This window comes from Oncorhynchus mykiss, chromosome 29, assembly GCF_057628025.1.
Source record: "Oncorhynchus mykiss isolate SJ-2025 chromosome 29, ASM5762802v1, whole genome shotgun sequence".
Lineage (NCBI taxonomy): Eukaryota > Metazoa > Chordata > Actinopteri > Salmoniformes > Salmonidae > Oncorhynchus > Oncorhynchus mykiss.
Window position 1 is genome coordinate 6,066,204 of NC_143050.1, and position 18,797 is coordinate 6,085,000.

At 47.6% G+C, this 18,797-nt stretch overlaps 1 protein-coding gene across 6 annotated transcripts in view; it reads left to right on the plus strand.

Moving 5' to 3' along the window:
- The window catches only part of arfip2b (ARF interacting protein 2b), a 55,659-nt gene that overhangs the window by 35,840 nt on the left and 1,022 nt on the right, over window positions 1-18,797 (plus strand). For 3 of the 6 annotated variants that reach the window (XM_036967450.2, XM_036967451.2, XM_036967454.2), the window contains 7 exons: window positions 2,856-2,964; window positions 3,887-3,943; window positions 4,886-5,001; window positions 6,546-6,767; window positions 7,247-7,404; window positions 17,565-17,739; window positions 18,274-18,797. The exon at window positions 18,274-18,797 is cut by the window's right edge and continues 1,022 nt beyond it. In XM_036967450.2, coding sequence (XP_036823345.1) covers window positions 2,856-2,964; window positions 3,887-3,943; window positions 4,886-5,001; window positions 6,546-6,767; window positions 7,247-7,404; window positions 17,565-17,739; window positions 18,274-18,429 — 993 coding nt within the window. In that variant the 3' untranslated portion in view covers window positions 18,430-18,797. The remainder of the gene's footprint in view (window positions 1-2,855; window positions 2,965-3,886; window positions 3,944-4,885; window positions 5,002-6,545; window positions 6,768-7,246; window positions 7,405-17,564; window positions 17,740-18,273) is intronic. The other 3 variants (XM_036967455.2, XM_036967456.2, XM_036967453.2) reach the window with 1 other exon arrangement.

An 18,797-nucleotide genomic window follows, 5' to 3' on the forward strand; every position in this document is an offset into this window, starting at 1 on the left:
TAAAAGTATTCAGACCACTTGTGACTTTCTTTCCACATTTTGTTACGTTACAGCCTTATTCATAAAATAGATTAAATTAAAAAAAATCCTCATCAATCTACACACAAAGCCCATTATGATAAAGCAAAAACAGGTTTTTAGAAAAACTAAGCCATGAGGTCGAAGGAATTGTCTGTAGAGCTCCAAGACAGGTGTCGAGGCACAGATCTGGGGAAGGGAAGGTCTCAGAGAACACAGTGAAGGGTACCAAAACAGTTCTGCAGCATTGAAGGTCCCCAAGAAGCCAGTGGCCTCCGTCATTCTTAAATGGAAAAAGTTTGGAACCACCAAAACTCTTCCTAGAGCTGGTTGGCTGACCAAACTGAGCAATCGGGGGGGGGGGGGCCTTGGTCAGGAAGGTGACCAATAACACGATGTTCCCTCTGACAGAGCTCCAGAGTTCCTCTGTGGAGATGGGAGAACCTTCCAGAAGGACAACCATCTCTGCAACACTCTACCAATCAGGCCTTTATGGTAGAGAGGCCAGACGGAAGCCACTCCTCAGTAAAAGGCACATGACGGCCTGAGTTAGCCAAAAAGCACCTAAAGCACCATGAGAAACAATTTTTTTATTTTTTTTGAATTTTACCTTTATTTAACAAGTTAGTTACAAATTATTATTTACAATGACAGCCTAGGAACAGTGGGTTAACTGCCTTGTTCAGGACAACAGAACAACAGCTTGGGGGTTTGAACTTGCAACCTTCCGGTTACTAGTCCAACGCTCTAACCACCAGGCTACCCTGTCGCCCCAACCAAGATTGAACTTTTTGCCCTGAATGCCAAGCGTCACGCCTGGAGAAAACCTGGCTCCTCAGTGTCCTTGAGTGGCCCAGCCAGAGTCCGGACTTGACCCCGATCAAACATCTCTGGAGAGACCTGAAAATAGCTGTGCAGCGACGCTCCCCATCCAACCTGACAGAGCTTGAGAGGATCTGCAGAGAAGAATGGGAGAAACTCCATGAATACAGGTGTGCCAAACTTGTAGTGTCAAACCCAAGAAGACTCAAGGCTGTAATCGCTGCCAAAGGTGCTTCAACAAAGTATTGAGTAAAGGGTCTGAATACTTATGTAAATGTGATTTCAGTTTAAAAAAAATATTTAACACATTTGCAAAAATGTCTAAACCATTTTTGCTTTGTCATTATGGGGTATTGTGATGTCATTATGGGGTATTGTGATGTCATTATGGGGTATTGTGATGTCATTATGGGGTATTGTGATGTCATTATGGGGCATTGTGATGTCATTATGGGGCATTGTGATGTCATTATGGGGTATTGTGATGTCATTATGGGGTATTGTGATGTCATTATGGGGTATTGTGATGTCATTATGGGGTATTGTGATGTCATTATGGGGTATTGTGTGTAGATTGATGTGGAAAAAAATCTATTGAATCCATTCTCGAATAAGGCTGTGGAGAAAAAGTCCAGGGGTTTGAGTAGTTTACGAATGCACACAGACTTGACAGAAAACACACTGCTCTACTTTCTCTTGTACACTAAGGACCAGATAAAGAGTTGGAGAGAAGAGATGAATGTTCCTATTTAAAAAAGAACTAGAAAAAAAACAAGTAACTGGAGAAGGTTGGAGACCCTTGGTATACAGGAAGTATGCAGCTCAGACGTGTGTGATTGGAGACCCCTGGTATACAGGAAGTATGCAGCTCAGACGTTACTAACTCTTGAAGTCACTGACCGTAACGTTAGTGTGTTACGTATTCCCTGGGTCCTGTGTGGGTTTTTATTCAACAACATAATCACTATCTACTGTAGCCTACATGAAACCATCAGCATGTTTAGGCTACATTTGTTTGTAGAGAGGAAATGGTTATTTCCTTTCTAGAGCGGCAGTCCCTGGGTGGGTCCCATCTCTCTCTGTCCTCTCCTCTCTGTCCTCTCCTCTCTCCTCTCTAGCCCCCCCCCCCCCCCCCCCAGTGATGAGACGAGACCCCTAGTGGGTTGTACTCCCCTCGGCTTCCTCCACTGAGCCACACAGTACTGAAAGGTTGTCATTGACAGTATTTACTGCTGGGTTCTTCATCTAACATCTAACAAGTCTTGGGCTCCTTAATATTTTACTAACTGACATGTTGAAGGTCTTTCTGATCACCTCGCGTATTTAGTTTTAGTGTGTCAGTAATTGTCACAATGTGGTGTGGGTGTAATGAAGCTAAACTGTCCTCTCTACAGACCATTAACCAGCTTCAATAGACTACTGCTTCTTTAACAACATGGTAACCTTTCTTCTCCTGAAGAGAAGGAGAATTACATGCTGCCATCCTCCTTATTACTCTCTGTCTCCCCGTCTCTGTCTCCCCGTCTCTCTCTGTCTCCCCGTCTCTCTCTCTGTCTCCCCGTCTCTCTCTCTGTCTCCCCGTCTCTCTCTCTGTCTCCCCGTCTCTCTCTCTGTCTCCCCGTCTCTCTCTCTGTCTCCCCGTCTCTCTCTCTGTCTCCCCGTCTCTCTCTCTGTCTCCCCGTCTCCCCGTGTCTCTCTCTTTCTCTCTGTCTCCCCGTCTCTCTGTCTCCCCGTCTCTCTGCCTCCCCGTCTCTCTGCCTCCCCGTCTCTCTGCCTCCCCGTCTCTCTGCCTCCCCGTCTCTCTGCCTCCCCGTCTCTCTCTCTCTCTCTCCCCGTCTCTCTCTCTCTCTCTCCCCGTCTCTCTCTCTCTCTCTCCCCGTCTCTCTCTCTCTCTCTCCCCGTCTCTCTCTCTCTCTCCCCGTCTCTCTCTCTCTCTCCCCCCCGTCTCTCTCTCTGTCTCTTTTTCCCCGTCTCTCTCTCTCTCCCTGTCTCTCTCTCTCTGTCTCTCTCTCTAGGACCTACAGCAGGTGATGGTGTCTGGACCCAATCTGAATGAGACCAGTATCGTATCCGGAGGTTATGGGGGTACAGCTGAGGGAATCATTCCTACCAGCTCCATTAAAGGTGCTTAAGACAATCTCTTCCTCATTATCCCTTGCTCTCCCTCTCTATCACTCTCTCACTCTTTCTCATTCTGATCGTTTTCCTCTCTTCTCTCTTTTCTCAGGACGAGGGGCTAGGGACTGAACAGGGGCTAGGGACTGAACAGGGGCTAGGGACTGAACAGGGGCTAGGGACTGAACAGGGGCTAGGGACTGAACAGGGGCTAGGGACTGAACAGGGGCTAGGGACTGAACAGGGGCTAGGGATGGAACAGGGGAGGGGCTAGGAACTGAACAGGGGCCAGGGTCTGAACAGGGGAGGGGCCAGGGTCTGAACAGTAAGAAACTGAACCGCTTTGATTCAAACACCTGCCTCACTAATATGGTGCAGTCCTCTTTTAAGAATCAACCTCTCTCTTCTCACTCGCTCTCTGTCTCTCGCTCTCTGTCTCTCGCTCTCTGTCTCTCGCTCTCTGTCTCTCTCTCTCTGTCTCCCTCTCTGTCTCCCTCTCTGTCTCCCTCTCTGTCTCCCTCTCTGTCTCCCTCTCTGTCTCCCTCTCTGTCTCCCTCTCTGTCTCCCTCTCTGTCTCCCTCTCTGTCTCTGTCTCTCTCTCTCTCTGTCTCTCTCTCTCTCTGTCTCTCTCTCTCTCTCTGTCTCTCTCTCTCTCTCTGTCTCTCTCTCCCTCTCTGTGTCTCTCTCTCTGTATCTCTCTCTCTCTCTGTCTCTCTCTCTCTCTGTCTCTCTCTCTCTCTGTCTCTCTCTCTCTCTCTCTCTCTCTGTCTCTCTCTCTCTCTGTCTCTCTCTCTCTCTGTCTCTCTCTTCTCACTCCCTGTCTCTCGCTCTCCCTCTCTCTGTCTCTGTCTCTCTCTCTGTCTCTCTCCCTCTCTCTGTCTCTCTCTTCTCACTCCCTGTCTCTCGCTCTCCCTCTCTCTGTCTCTCTCAGGCCCTGCTGTGCGCTACAACGCTCAGTTTAACAGACGCATCCCAGTCACAGGACAAGGTGGCTCTTCCATCACTCTCATTCCTCTCTTTCACAGACTGAATTGGTTTCTCCTCTTTCGGTTTCCTTTCTGCTCCCTTGTTGTTGTGCTGTGGGGAATCACTGTCTCCTCTCATCCCGTTAAACTCTCTCTCTTTTTCAGGGGACACTACATTTCCCTTGTTGACATCCTCTCTTGGTCACTCTGTTTGTCTGGTGCATCAGGAGCTGCTGTTTCCACATCTCTCTTCTTGGTTTTCACACTCTTAACGAATCTCTGTGTAAACTGTTGTTTTCCTGATTAATATTTCTGGGTTATTTTGTTTCACTCTTGTTATTTCTGTCCTTCACCTGATTCCATGTTTTATCAGTTGTCTCACAGCAAATACATACTGGTGTGAATCCCAAATGTCACTCTATTCCCTACATGAAGCCCTAGTGGCCCTCTGGTCTAAAGTAGTGCACTATATAGGGAATAGGGTTCCATAGGGCTCTGGTCTAAAGTAGTGCACTACGTAGGGAATAGGGTGCCATAGTGCTCTGGTCTAAAGTAGTGCACGACGTAGGGAATAGGGTGCCATAGGGCTCTGGTCTAAAGTAGTGCACTATATAGGGAATAGGGTTCCATAGGGCTCTGGTCTAAAGTAGTGCACTGTCCCGCCGCCTCTTCCTCCTTCCCCTCCTCTCCATCCCTCCCTGTCCCGCCTCCTCTTCCTCCTTCCCCTCCTCTCCATCCCTCCCTGTCCCGCCTCCTCTTCCTCCTTCCCCTCCTCTCCATCCCTCCCTGTCCTGCCCTCTTCTTCCTCCTTCCCCTCCTCTCCATCGCTCCCTGTCCCGCCTCCTCTTCCTCCTTCCCCTCCTCTCCATCCCTCCCTGTCCCGCCTCCTCTTCCTCCTTCCCCTCCTCTCCATCCCTCCCTGTCCCGCTTCCTCTTCCTCCTTCCCCTCCTCCTCTTCCTCCCAGGTTCCAGTATGCAGGACAGTAGAAGCAGCAGTTCCACGACTGCAGAGGAGGCCTCCAGAGGAGTGGCTGTAGAGAAACTGGACTTTATGAAGCAATGGGGCCTCAACACCTACAAGGTATTGTAGTCTACCTCAATGCCTACAAGGTACTGTAATCTACCTCAATGCCTACAAGGTACTGTAATCTACCTCAATGCCTACAAGGTACTGTAATCTACCTCAATGCCTACAAGGTACTGTAATCTACCTCAACGCCTACAAGGTACTGTAATCTACCTCAATGCCTACAAGGTACTGTAATCTACCTCAACGCCTACAAGGTACTGTAATCTACCTCAACACCTACACGGTACTGTAATCTACCTCAATGCCTACAAGGTACTGTAATCTACCTCAATGCCTACAAGGTACTGTAATCTACCTCAATGCCTACAAGGTACTGTAATCTACCTCAATGCCTACAAGGTACTGTAGTCTACCTCAATGCCTACAAGGTACTGTAATCTACCTCAATGCCTACAAGGTACTGTAATCTACCTCAATGCCTACAAGGTACTGTAATCTACCTCAACACCTACACGGTACTGTAATCTACCTCAATGCCTACAAGGTACTGTAGTCTACCTCAACGCCTACAAGGTACTGTAATCTACCTCAACGCCTACAAGGTACTGTAATCTACCTCAACGCCTACAAGGTACTGTAGTCTACCTCAACGCCTACACGGTACTGTAGTCTACCTCAACGCCTACACGGTACTGTAATCTACCTCAACGCCTACAAGGTACTGTAGTCTACCTCAACGCCTACAAGGTACTGTAGTCTACCTCAACGCCTACACGGTACTGTAGTCTACCTCAACGCCTACAAGGTACTGTAGTCTACCTCAACGCCTACAAGGTACTGTAGTCTACCTCAACGCCTACAAGGTACTGTAGTCTACCTCAACGCCTACACGGTACTGTAATCTACCTCAACGCCTACACTGTACTGTAATCTACCTCAATGCCTACACGGTACTGTAATCTACCTCAATGCCTACACGGTACTGTAATCTACCTCAATGCCTACACGGTACTGTAATCTACCTCAACGCCTACACGGTACTGTAATCTACCTCAACGCCTACAAGGTACTGCAGTCTGCATGCGTGTCAATATCTGGGTCTACCTGTAACAGAACACTTAGACACCCTAATTAAAGGCCCATACACAAGGGACTCAACACCTACAAGGTGTCACAATGTACCTGTCTTTGTTAGTCTACATGTTGACGTACCTGAACACACCTGAACACATACACCTACAATATTTCTGACTGAATATGTTTGGCTACCTGTGTTCACTTACCTGTGTCAGAATACCTGTGTCTGTATTTAGAACACCTAGAGCCACACATACCTCTAGTACGACACCTGTCTGTGTTCACTTATCTGTGTTTCATTAGCCATTTTAATCGTTTAGCAGACGCTCTTATCCAAAACCAATTAACTAGTCTGTGTTAACTAGGTCGTGTTAACTAGTCCGTGTTTTAATGATTTCCATCAAACTCCTCATCTCAAACACACCTCCTCCCTCCCTCCTCTCATCCTCTCTCTCTCCCTCCTCCTCCCTCGCTCCTCCTTCTCTCTCCTTCCTTGCTCCCTCCCTCGTTCTCTCCAGTGCACTAAACAGATGATCGCAGAGCGCTTTGGTCGTGGTTCTCGGACTGTGGATCTAGAACTGGAGGCTCAGATAGAAGTTCTCCGGGACACCAAGAGGAAGTATGAGACTGTGCTGCGATTGGCCAGAGCCCTGACCAATCACTTGTACAGCATGGTGCAGACGCAACACGCCCTCGGGGACACATTCACCGACCTCAGCCTGAAATCACCTGAACTACGGGTGAGAATCTGACCTATAACCTCTAGGCTAATCCCAGACCCCTAACCTCTAACCCAGAAATCACCTGAACTACTGGTTAGAACCTGACCTATAACCTCTAGGCTAATCCCAGACCCCTAACCTCTAACCCAGAAATCACCTGAACTACTGGTTAGAACCTGACCTATAACCTCTAGGCTAATCCCATACCCCTAACCTCCAACCCAGAAATCACCTGAACTACTGGTTAGAACCTGACCCCTAACCCAGACCCCTCAGCCAGAAATCACCTTTAACCCCTGACCTGTAACCCCTGACCTTAAATCAAGAGGTAGGGCTGTCACTTAACACTGTTTGGTCTTTGGGGGTTTTAGCTCAGGTGATTTCTTTGAAATACATTGGTTGATTTGTTGGTTGGACTGATTGATGTATTGGTTGATTTGATCAGATTGATCAGTGTGTGTGTGTGTGTGTGTGTTTTTTAATGATGTTTCCTACAGGATGAGTTTGGGTACAACGCAGAGACCCAGAAGTTATTATGCAAGAACGGAGAGACACTGCTAGGAGCCATCAACTTCTTTGTGTCCAGCATCAATACACTGGTTAACAAGACCATGGAGGATACGCTGATGACCATCAAGATGTACGAGGCTGCTAGGTAACGCACACCACCGTCTCCACGGCAAACATCAAGATGTAAGAGGCTGCTAGGTAACGCACACCACCGTCTCCACGGCAAACATCAAGATGTAAGAGGCTGCTAGGTAACGCACACCGCCGTCTCCACGGCAAACATCAAGATGTAAGAGGCTGCTAGGTAACACACACCACCGTCTCCACGGCAGATCTTAAGGGAAGACCGTGCCCAGACAGTCTGATCCAGCCAGGCAGTACTGAGTTTGTCTGCACATACAGACGTCTTCTCTCTGTCAGGTTGGAGTTGTCTCCTCTCCGTCAGGTTGTAGTTGTCTCTCGTCTCCTCTCTGTCAGGTTGGAGTTGTCTCCCGTCTCCTCTCCATCAGGTTGTAGTTGTCTCTCGTCTCCTCCTCTCGCTCTCTCCGTCAGGTTGTAGTTGTCTCTCGTCTTCTCTCCGTCAGGTTGGAGTTGTCTCTCGTCTCCTCTCTGTCAGGTTGTAGTTGTCTCTCGTCTCCTCTCAATTTAATTCAATTCAAAGGGATTTATTGGCATGGGAAATGTGTTAACATTGCCAAAGCAAGTGAAATAGATAATAAAAATGAACAGTGAACATTACACTCAAAGTTCCAAAAGAATAAAGACATTTCAAATGTCCTATTATAGTTAAAGCACACAAGGGAAAATAAATATGGGTTGTATTTACAATGGTGTTTGTTCTTCACTGGTTGCCCTTTTCTTGTGGCAACAGGTCACACATCTTGCTGCTGTGATGGCACACTGTGCAATTTCACCCAGTAGATATGGGAGTTCATCAAAATTGATTTGTTTTAAAATTCTTTGTGGGTCTGTGTAATCTGAGGGAAATATGTCTCTCTAATATGGTCATACATTGGACAGGAGGTTAGGAAGTGCAGCTCAGTTTCCACCTCATTTTGTGAGCAGTGCCTGTCTTCTCTTGAGAGCCATGTCTGCCTACGGCGGCCTTTCTCAATAGCAAGGCTATGCTCACTGAGTCTGTACATAGTCAAAGCTTTCCTTAATTTTGGGTCAGTCACAGTGGTCAGGTATTCTGCCACTGTGTACTCTCTGTTTAGGGCCAAATAGCATTCTAGTTTGCTCTGTTTTTTTGTTAATTCTTTCCAATGTGTCAAGTAATTATCTTTCTGTTTTCTCGTGATTTGCTTGGGTCTAATTGTGTTGCTGTCATGGGGCTCTGTGGGGTCTGTTTGTGTTTGTGAACAGAGCCCCAGGACCAGCTTGCTTAGGGGACTCCTCTCCAGGTTCATCTCGCTGTAGGTGATGGCTTTGTTATGGAAGGTTTGTGAATCGCTTCCTTTTAGGTGGTTGTAGAATTTAACAACTCTTTTCTGGATTTTGATAATTAGTGGGTATTGGCCTAATTCTGCTCTTCATGCATTATTTGGTGTTCTACGTTGTACATGGATATTTCTGCAGAATTCTGCGTGCAGAGTCTCAATTTGGTGTTTGTCCCATTTTGTGAATTCTTGGTTGGTGAGCGGACCCCAGACCTCACAACCATAAAGGGCAATGGGCTCTATGACTGATTCAAGTATTTTTAGCCATCTCCTAATTGGTATGTTGAATTTTTTGTTCCTTTTGATGGCATAGAAGGTCCTTCTTGCATTGTCTTTCAGATCGTTCACACAGAAGTTACCTGTGGCGCTGATGTTTAGGCCGAGGTATGTTTTTTTTGTGTGTGCTCTAGGGCAACAGTGTCTAGATGGAATTTGTATTTGTGGTCCTGGCAACTGGACCTTTTTTGGAACACCATTATTTTGGTCTTACTGAGATTTACTGTCAGGGCCCAGGTCTGACAGAATCTGTGCATAAGATCTAGGTGCTGCTGTAGGCCCTCCTTGGTTGGTGACAGAAGCACCAGATTAGCAGCAAACCGTAGACGTTTGACTTCAGATTCTAGCAGGGGGAGGCCGGGTGCTGCAGACTGTTCTAGTGCCCGCGCCAATTCGTTGATATACGAGTTGAAGAGGGTGGGGCTTAAGCTGCACCCCTGTCTAACCCCACGTCCCTTTCGTAAGAAATATGTTTTTTTTTGTTGCCAATTTTAACCGCACACTTGTTTGTTTGTGTACATGGATTTTATAATGTTGTATGTTTTACCCCCAACACCACTTTCCATCAGTTTGTATAGCAGACCCTCATGCCAAATTGAGTCGTAAGCTTTTTTCAAATCAACAAAGCACGAGAAGACTTTGCCTTTGTTTTGGTTTGTTTGGTTGTCAATTAGGGTGTGCAGGGTGAATACATGGTCTGTTGTACGATAATTTGGTAAAAAGCCAATTTGACATATGCTCAGTACATTGTTTTCACTGAGGAAATGTACAAGTCTGCTGTTAATGATTATGCAAAGGATTATCCCAAGGTTGCTGTTGACGCATATCCCATGGTAGTTAGTGGTGTCAAATTTGCCTCCACTTTTGTGGATTGGGGTGATCATATTGGGGAAGATGCCAGAGCTGAGGATCGTGTTAAGGAGTTTAAGTATGGCCAATTGGAATTTGTTGTCTGTATATTTGATCATTTCATTGAGGATACCATCAACACCACAGGCCTTTTTGGGTTGGAGGATTTTTATTTTGTCCTGTAACTCATTCAAGGTAATTGGAGAATCCAGTGGGTTCTGGTAGTCTTTAATAGTTGATTCTAAGATTTGTATTTGATCATGTATATGTTTTTGCTCTTTATTCTTTGTTATAGAGCCAAAAAGATTGCAGAAGTGGTTTACCCATACATCTCCATTTTGGATAGATAATTCTTTGTGTTGTTGTTTGTTTAGTGTTTTCCAATTTTCCCAGAAGTGGTTAGATTCTATGGATTCTTCAATTACATTCAGCTGATTTCTGACGTGCTGTTCCTTCTTTTTCCGTAGTGTATTTCTGTATTGTTTTAGTGATTCACCATAGTGAAGGCGTAGACTCTGGGTCTACGTTTTCTGGGTCTCTATGTTTTTGGTTGGACAGGTTTCTCAAGTTCTTTCTTAGGTTTTCTTCATCAAACCATTTGTCATTGTTGTTTCTTCGGGGGAGCTATACGTAGCACACAGGAGGACATTTTTCTCTCTTAATATAATTTCCTTTTGAAAATCAAATGTTTTGTCGCATTCGCCGAATACTACAACCTTACAGTGAAATGCTTACGTACCTTAACACTGTATATAGTCTCGCCAAACCCCTAACCAACAATGAAGTAAAAATAAAAATAACAATAAGACATTAACGTAACAAGTAATTAAAGAGCAGCAGTAAAATAACAATGGCGAGACTATACACAGTGTTACGGTACAGAGTCAATGTGACATTGGTTGGAGAGGGATGAAACACGCCCTTCTATTCTCACTCAGTGGCCACGCCCAGGTAAACAGACATTGGTTGGAGAGGGATGAAACACGCCCTTCTATTCTCACTCAGTGGCCACGCCCAGGTAAACAGACATTGGTTGGAGAGGGATGAAACACGCCCTTCTCTGTCACGATCGTCGTATGGAGTAGACCAAAGCGCAGCCATTCTTTTATTGAATGACGAAAAAAACACGAACACTTAAACAAAAACAACAAAACGAATGTGACAACGAGTGCAGACACAGGCAACTACATATAGACAATAACCCACGAACTACAATACAACACAGGCTACCTAAATATGGTTCCCAATCAGAGACCACAACAAACACCTGCCACTGATTGAGAACCATATCAGGCCAAAACACATAGAAACAGACTAACTAGACATACAACATAGAATGCCCACTCCTATCACACCCAGACCAAACAAAACATAGAAACAAACAACGCAAATCATGGTCAGAGTGTGACATTCTCGTCTCCAGTATAAAAGCGTCCGTGACCCAATTCACGTCGGACTGAGCAAACCTCAGGGTGAGCTGTGGTTGCGAATGGTCGAAAACCAACTCTACATAACAAAATGTACATGAGACCAGATCACGTGGAGGTGACGATCACCACGCTGGAAGGATGAATTGCTACTAGACCAGCCAGAATACAGCACGAGCTGATTATGGCAAAATGGTATGAACTTTGAACTCTTATTCACTAAAGAAGAAGTGATGCATCCTAGAAGTTGAGTTATCAGCTGCAGCTGTACATTCTCTGCTGGGCAGACCAGTCTTCCATCTTTGACCCATCTGTCGAAGCGCAGTTCAGAGTAAATATGCATCTTTCATTTTCCTTTTCTGAATGGGCAGTTATTAGAATGCATAAGATAATGTAATTTACGGTAGCATAGCTTCTCAAGGTCCGATAGAGACCCTTATTCCTTTGTCCCTCAGTCTTCCCGCTCTTTCATTCAAACCCAACCCCCTTTCTTTTCTTTCTTTGTGTAACCAGCCATCATATCGGTTTTGTCCGCTAAGGGACTTTTTCTTTTATGACATGATTAGTAATCGATTTATGATCCATCCTGTGTATATGTAATTCTGTGATTATTTAGGTGTTTAGTAAATAAATAATGAAGCCAATTTTGTTATTGCTGATTCAACTTATTTGCCAGGGTTCGTGAAGATATCCAAGAATTTTACGTCGTTCCGATGAGACTGAATAATTGACTGCTATTGATATAAAAGATATTCTGATCTTTAAGAGTTTATTCGGAAGACCGCAGCTCTATAAACACTCTTCCGTGGTGCCCCAGGTTGTTAACGAGTTAATTGTTGCATGGCTTAATTCAATCACATAAACAATCAAAAAGGTAATCGATTTGATAAAATGGCTTGTCATATAATGTAATATAATGTAATGTAATGTCATATAATGTAATCAGTCAGAGACACCACAGTAGCCATTTGATTAGATGTTCAGGAGTCTTTTGGCTTTGGGGGTAGAAGCTGTTTAGACGCCTCTTGGATCTAGACTTGGCGCTACGGTGCCGCTTGTCATGTGGTAGCAGAGAAAACAGTCTATGACTACGGTGGCTGTAGTCTTTGATGATTTTTAGGGCCTTCCTCTGACACCGCCTGGTATAGAGGTCCTGGATGGCAGGAAGCTTGGCCGGAGGCCGAGTAGTTGTCATACCAGGCAGTGATGCAACCAGTCAGGATGCTCTCGATGGTGCAGCTGTTGAACCTTTTGAGGATCTGAGGACCCATGCCAAATCTTTTCAGTCTCCTGAGGAGGAATAGGCTTTGTCGCGCCCTTTTCACGACTGTCTTGGTGTGCTTGGACCATGTTAGTTTGGTGGTGATGTGGACACCAAGGAGCTTGAAGCTCTCAACCTGCTCCACTGCAGCCCCGTCGATGAGAATGGGGGCGTGCTCGGTCCTCCTTTTCCTGTAGTCCACAATAATCTCCTTAGTCTTGGTTACATTGAGGGATAGGTTGTTGTCCTGGCACCGCACGGCCAGGTCTCTGACCTCCTCCCTATAGGCTGCCTCATCGTTGTCAGTGATCAGGCCTACCACTTTTGTGTCATCGGCAAACTTAATAATGGTGTTGAAGTCGTGCCTGGCCGTGCACTCATGAGTGAACAGGGAGTACAGGAGGGGACTGAGCACCAACCCCTGAGGGGCCCCCGTGTTGAGGATCAGTGTGGCGGACGTGTTGTTGCCTACCCTTACCACCTGGGGGCGGCCTGTCGGGAAGTCCAAGATCCAGTTGCAGAGGGAGGTGTTTAGTCCCAGGGTCCTTAGCTTAGTGATGAGCTTTGTTGGCACTATGGTGTTGAACGCTGAGCTGTAGTCAATGAATAGCATTCTCACATAAGTGTTCCTTTGTCCAGGTGGGAAAGAGCAGTGTGGAGTGCAATAGAGATTGCATCATCTGTGGATCTGTTGAGGCGGTATGCAAATTGGAGTGGGTCTAGGGTTTCTGGGATAATGGTGTTGATGTGAGCCGTGACCAGCTTTTCAAAGAACTTCATGGCTACAGCCGTGAGTGCTCCGGGTCTGTAGTCGTTTAGGCAGGTGACCTGTGTTGTCGAGACTGTCGTCACCTCTCTAGTGGGTTGTTCTCTGTCACACGCCACCCCCCCCCCCCTCACCCTCTCTTCCAGCAGTCTGATCCTCTCCTCCATCCCCCTCACCCTCTCCTCCAGCAGTCTGATCCTCTCCTCTATCCCCCTCACCCTCTCCTCCAGCAGTCTGATCCTCTCCTCCATCCCCCTCACCCTCTCCTCCAGCAGTCTGATCCTCTCCTCCATCCCCCTCACCCTCTCCTCCAGCAGTCTGATCCTCTCCTCCATCCCCCTCACCCTCTCCTCCAGCAGTCTGATCCTCTCCTCCATCCCCCTCACCCTCTCCTCCATCCCTCTCACCCTCTCCTCCATCCCCCTCACCCTCTCCTCCAGCAGTCTGATCCTCTCCTCTATCCCCCTCACCCTCTCTTCCAGCAGTCTGATCCTCTCCTCCATCCCCCTCAACCTCTCCTCCAGCAGTCTGATCCTCTCCTCCATCCCCCTCAACCTCTCCTCCAGCAGTCTGATCCTCTCCTCCATCCCCCTCACCCTCTCCTCCAGCAGTCTGATCCTCTCCTCCATCCCCCTCACCCTCTCTTCCAGCAGTCTGATCCTCTCCTCCATCCCCCTCAACCTCTCCTCCAGCAGTCTGATCCTCTCCTCCATCCCCCTCAACCTCTCCTCCAGCAGTCTGATCCTCTCCTCCATCCCCCTCACCCTCTCCTCCAGCAGTCTGATCCTCTCCTCTATCCCCCTCACCCTCTCCTCCATCCCCCTCACCCTCTCCTCCAGCAGTCTGATCCTCTCCTCTATCCCCCTCACCCTCTCCTCCATCCCCCTCACCCTCTCCTCCAGCAGTCTGATCCTCTCCTCTATCCCCCTCACCCTCTCCTCCATCCCCCTCACCCTCTCCTCCAGCAGTCTGATCCTCTCCTCTATCCCCCTCACCCTCTCCTCCATCCCCCTCACCCTCTCCTCCAGCAGTCTGATCCTCTCCTCTATCCCCCTCACCCTCTCCTCCAGCAGTCTGATCCTCTCCTCCATCCCCCTCACCCTCTCCTCCAGCAGTCTGATCCTCTCCTCTATCCCCCTCACCCTCTCCTCCATCCCCCTCACCCTCTCCTCCAGCAGTCTGATCCTCTCCTCTATCCCCCTCACCCTCTCCTCCATCCCCCTCACCCTCTCCTCCAGCAGTCTGATCCTCTCCTCTATCCCCCTCACCCTCTCCTCCATCCCCCTCACCCTCTCCTCCAGCAGTCTGATCCTCTCCTCCATCCCCCTCAACCTCTCCTCCAGCAGTCTGATCCTCTCCTCCATCCCCCTCACCCTCTCCTCCAGCAGTCTGATCCTCTCCTCCATCCCCCTCACCCTCTCCTCCAGCAGTCTGATCCTCTCCTCTAGTGCTCTGTGTTCCTGCTTTTTCTCCTGTTGAAGTTATCTCACTACAGTCCAGTGTCTCTCTCTCTCCAGTGGTGTTGTGCTGACTGGAGTGCTTCAGCTGCCTTACCTCCAGCTGGGTGACGTTATCCCTGTTTTCAGTGATGGATTAGTACTCTGTGCTGGGAGGTTGACTTTCCGCTCGGGGTGGCTCGTCTGTGGGGTTATATAATGAAGAGGTCTGGTCTGACCCGCTCGGGGTGGTTCGTCTGTGGGGTTATATAATGAAGAGGTCTGGTCTGACCTGCTTGGGGTGGCTGATCTGTGGGGTTATATAATGAAGAGGTCTGGTCTGACCCGCTGGGAGTGGGGGTATCTTTATCAAGGGAGAGCTTCTCCTGCTGAGCTAATTCTTTGATTAGGTGAAAGTCCAGCTGAAACTGTTTGGGGGTTGTCCTGTACCATTACTGTTCTAGACTTATAGAGATTTATATTACCTGACTCAGAGTCCTCGTTGTCTAGTATCCTGAGTTTCCACCCCTCGTTAACATCCCCCCTCTTAATAAATATAGCACTGTGTCATGCCAGGGGATGGTCTGTGTGGAAGATTAAGTTGCTTATGGTCGGGGTAGACTGTGACTCTCCTGCCATTTGGTTGGGGTAGACTGTGTGACTCTCCTGCCATTTGGTTGGAGTAGACTGTGTGACTCTCCTGCCATTTGGTTGGAGTAGACTGTGTGACTCTCCTGCCATTTGGTTGGGGTAGACTGTGTGACTCTCGTGCCATTTGGTTGGAGTAGACTGTGACTCTCCTGCCATTTGGTTGGAGTAGACTGTGACTCTCCTGCCATTTGGTTGGAGTAGACTGTGTGACTCTCCTGCCATTTGGTTGGAGTAGACTGTGTGACTCTCGTGCCATTTGGTTGGAGTAGACTGTGTGACTCTCGTGCCATTTGGTTGGAGTAGACTGTGACTCTCCTGCCATTTGGTTGGAGTAGACTGTGTGACTCTCCTGCCATTTGGTTGGAGTAGACTGTGTGACTCTCGTGCCATTTGGTTGGAGTAGACTGTGTGACTCTCGTGCCATTTGGTTGGAGTAGACTGTGTGACTCTCGTGCCATTTGGTTGGAGTAGACTGTGTGACTCTCGTGCCATTTGGTTGGAGTAGACTGTGTGACTCTCGTGCCATTTGGTTGGAGTAGACTGTGTGACTCTCCTGCCATTTGGTTGGAGTAGACTGTGTGACTCTCCTGCCATTTGGTTGGGGTAGACTGTGTGACTCTCGTGCCATTTGGTTGGAGTAGACTGTGTGACTCTCGTGCCATTTGGTTGGAGTAGACTGTGACTCTCCTGCCATTTGGTTGGAGTAGACTGTGACTCTCCTGCCATTTGGTTGGAGTAGACTGTGTGACTCTCCTGCCATTTGGTTGGAGTAGACTGTGTGACTCTCGTGCCATTTGGTTGGAGTAGACTGTGTGACTCTCGTGCCATTTGGTTGGAGTAGACTGTGACTCTCCTGCCATTTGGTTGGAGTAGACTGTGTGACTCTCCTGCCATTTGGTTGGAGTAGACTGTGTGACTCTCCTGCCATTTGGTTGGAGTAGACTGTGTGACTCTCCTGCCATTGTTGGGCTAAAGGGCTTTGACACCTCTCACTTGACACGTCAGTGCTAATTGAAGTTGTATCAAACATGGTAGCCTTAACTTAGCATTCATTCCTTTTATAAAGTACAATATCTTTGTAATCTATTTTTCTTATTGGCTTTTTCAGGCTAAACATTACTCACTCAGTTCCAGGTTGGATGGTGTTTTCAGGTTTCTGTTGTTTTCCCAGAGCATTTGCTGTATATCTTGGGAATGATCATCTTTGGTAGTTGTAAACCTTCCAGGTGATTCTGTCATTCCGTCCAAAATCAGGTTGTAGGTTTTGATTTGGAGTGAAGGTTATGTTGTAGAGGGTAGTATCCTGTATATGTCCTGGTGACATAGTGTTGTAGAGGGTAATATCCTGTATATGTCCTGGTGACATAGTGTTGTAGAGGGTAGTATCCTGTATATGTCCTGGTGACATAGTGTTGTAGAGGGTAATATCCTGTATATGTCCTGGTGACATAGTGTTGTAGAGGGTAGTATCCTGTATATGTCCTGGTGACATAGTGTTGTGGAGGGTAGTATCCTGTATATGTCCTGGTGACATAGTGTTGTGGAGGGTAGTATCCTGTATATGTCCTGGTGACATAGTGTTGTAGAGGGTAGCATCCTGTATATGTCCTGGTGACATAGTGTTGTAGAGGGTAGTATCCTGTATATGTCCTGGTGACATAGTGTTGTGGAGGGTAGTATCCTGTATATGTCCTGGTGACATAGTGTTGTGGAGGGTAGTATCCTGTATATGTCCTGGTGACATAGTGTTGTGGAGGGTAGCATCCTGTATATGTCCTGGTGACATAGTGTTGTAGAGGGTAGTATCCTGTATATGTCCTGGTGACATAGTGTTGTGGAGGGCTCTTCTCTCTCTCTGACAGGTTGGAGTATGATGGGTTATAGCTCATGTCTCTCTCTCTCTCTGACAGGTTGGAGTATGATGGGTTATAGCTCATGTCTCTTCTCTTCTCTCTGACAGGTTGGAGTATGAGGGGTTATAGCTCATGTCTCTTCTCTCTGACAGGTTGGAGTATGAGGGGTTATAGCTCATGTCTCTTCTCTTCTCTCTGACAGGTTGGAGTATGAGGGGTTATAGCTCATGTCTCCTCTCTCTCTGGCAGGTTGGAGTATGAGGGGTTATAGCTCATGTCTCTTCTCTCTCTCTGGCAGGTTGGAGTATGATGGGTTATAGCTCATGTCTCTTCTCTCTCTCTGACAGGTTGGAGTATGATGCATACAGGGCAGACCTAGAGGAGTTAAGCGTTGGACCCAGGGATGTGGTGAACATGGCCCGTATAGATACAGCCCAGGAGCAGTACCAGATCCACAAGGACAAATATGAACGTCTTCGCTCCGACGTCACTATCAAACTCAACTTCCTGGATGAAAACAAGGTGGGATACACATCCTTGATCCTCTTTTGTTCTTCTCCTCTTATTCCAGCTCTGCATCACACCTCTAGACAAGTACACAGAGACAGGCAATGACACGAGCACTCAGACAGAGGCCTGTCTGTCTATCTTTCTTTGCATATCAGTGTGTTGATCCCTCTCTCGCTCGCCTCTCTCTCGCTCTTTTCTCTCTCTCTCGCTCCTTTCTCTCTCTCTCGCTCGCCTCTCTCTCGCTCCTTTCTCTCTCTCTCGCTCCTTTCTCTCTCTCTCGCTCCTTTCTCTCTCTCTCTCGCTCTCTCTCTCGCTCTCTCTCTCGCTCTCTCTCTCTCTCGCTCTCGCTCTCTCTCTCTCTCTCGCTCTCTTTCTCATCTCTCTCTCTCTCGCCTCTCTCTCTCGCTCATCTCTCTCTCTCTCTCTCTCACCTCTCTCTCTCGCTCCTTTCTCTCTCTCTCGCTCGCCTCTCTCTCGCTCATCTCTCTCTCTCTCTCTCGCTCGCCTCTCTCGCTCCTTTCTCTCTCTCTCGCTCTCTCTCTCCAGGTAAAGGTGATGCATAAACAGCTGCTCCTGTTCCATAATGCCATCTCAGCGTACTTTGCTGGGAACCAGCAGCAGTTGGAGCAGACCCTGAAGCAGTTCAACATCAAGCTGAGGCCCCCAGGGGCCGACAAACCTTCCTGGCTTGAGGAACCATGAGGGAGGGAGCCACAGGAGACAGGGCAGCCCAGGAAAGGCCCTCCTAACCTGGGAAACAGCGGACCCCCCAAAACCCTTACTATCCACTACAGTGGACCACGGACGGACAGACAGACGGACAGGACTACGTAGAGATGGATGGATGGATGAATGGGCCAAGGGCCTTGTATCTATAGAGGACTGTGTCACGATCAGGGACTTGTCTTATTTTCCTCTCTTTCATGATCTCTCCTTTTCTCTCTTTATCCACAAATCCTCCTGTATAATATATTATCTCCAGTCCTCTATGTAAGTGATAATGCCTGAGAAGCCGGTGTTTGGAGGATATATTGGCACGGGTTAGGCCCCGAGACTGAGTCTTATATATA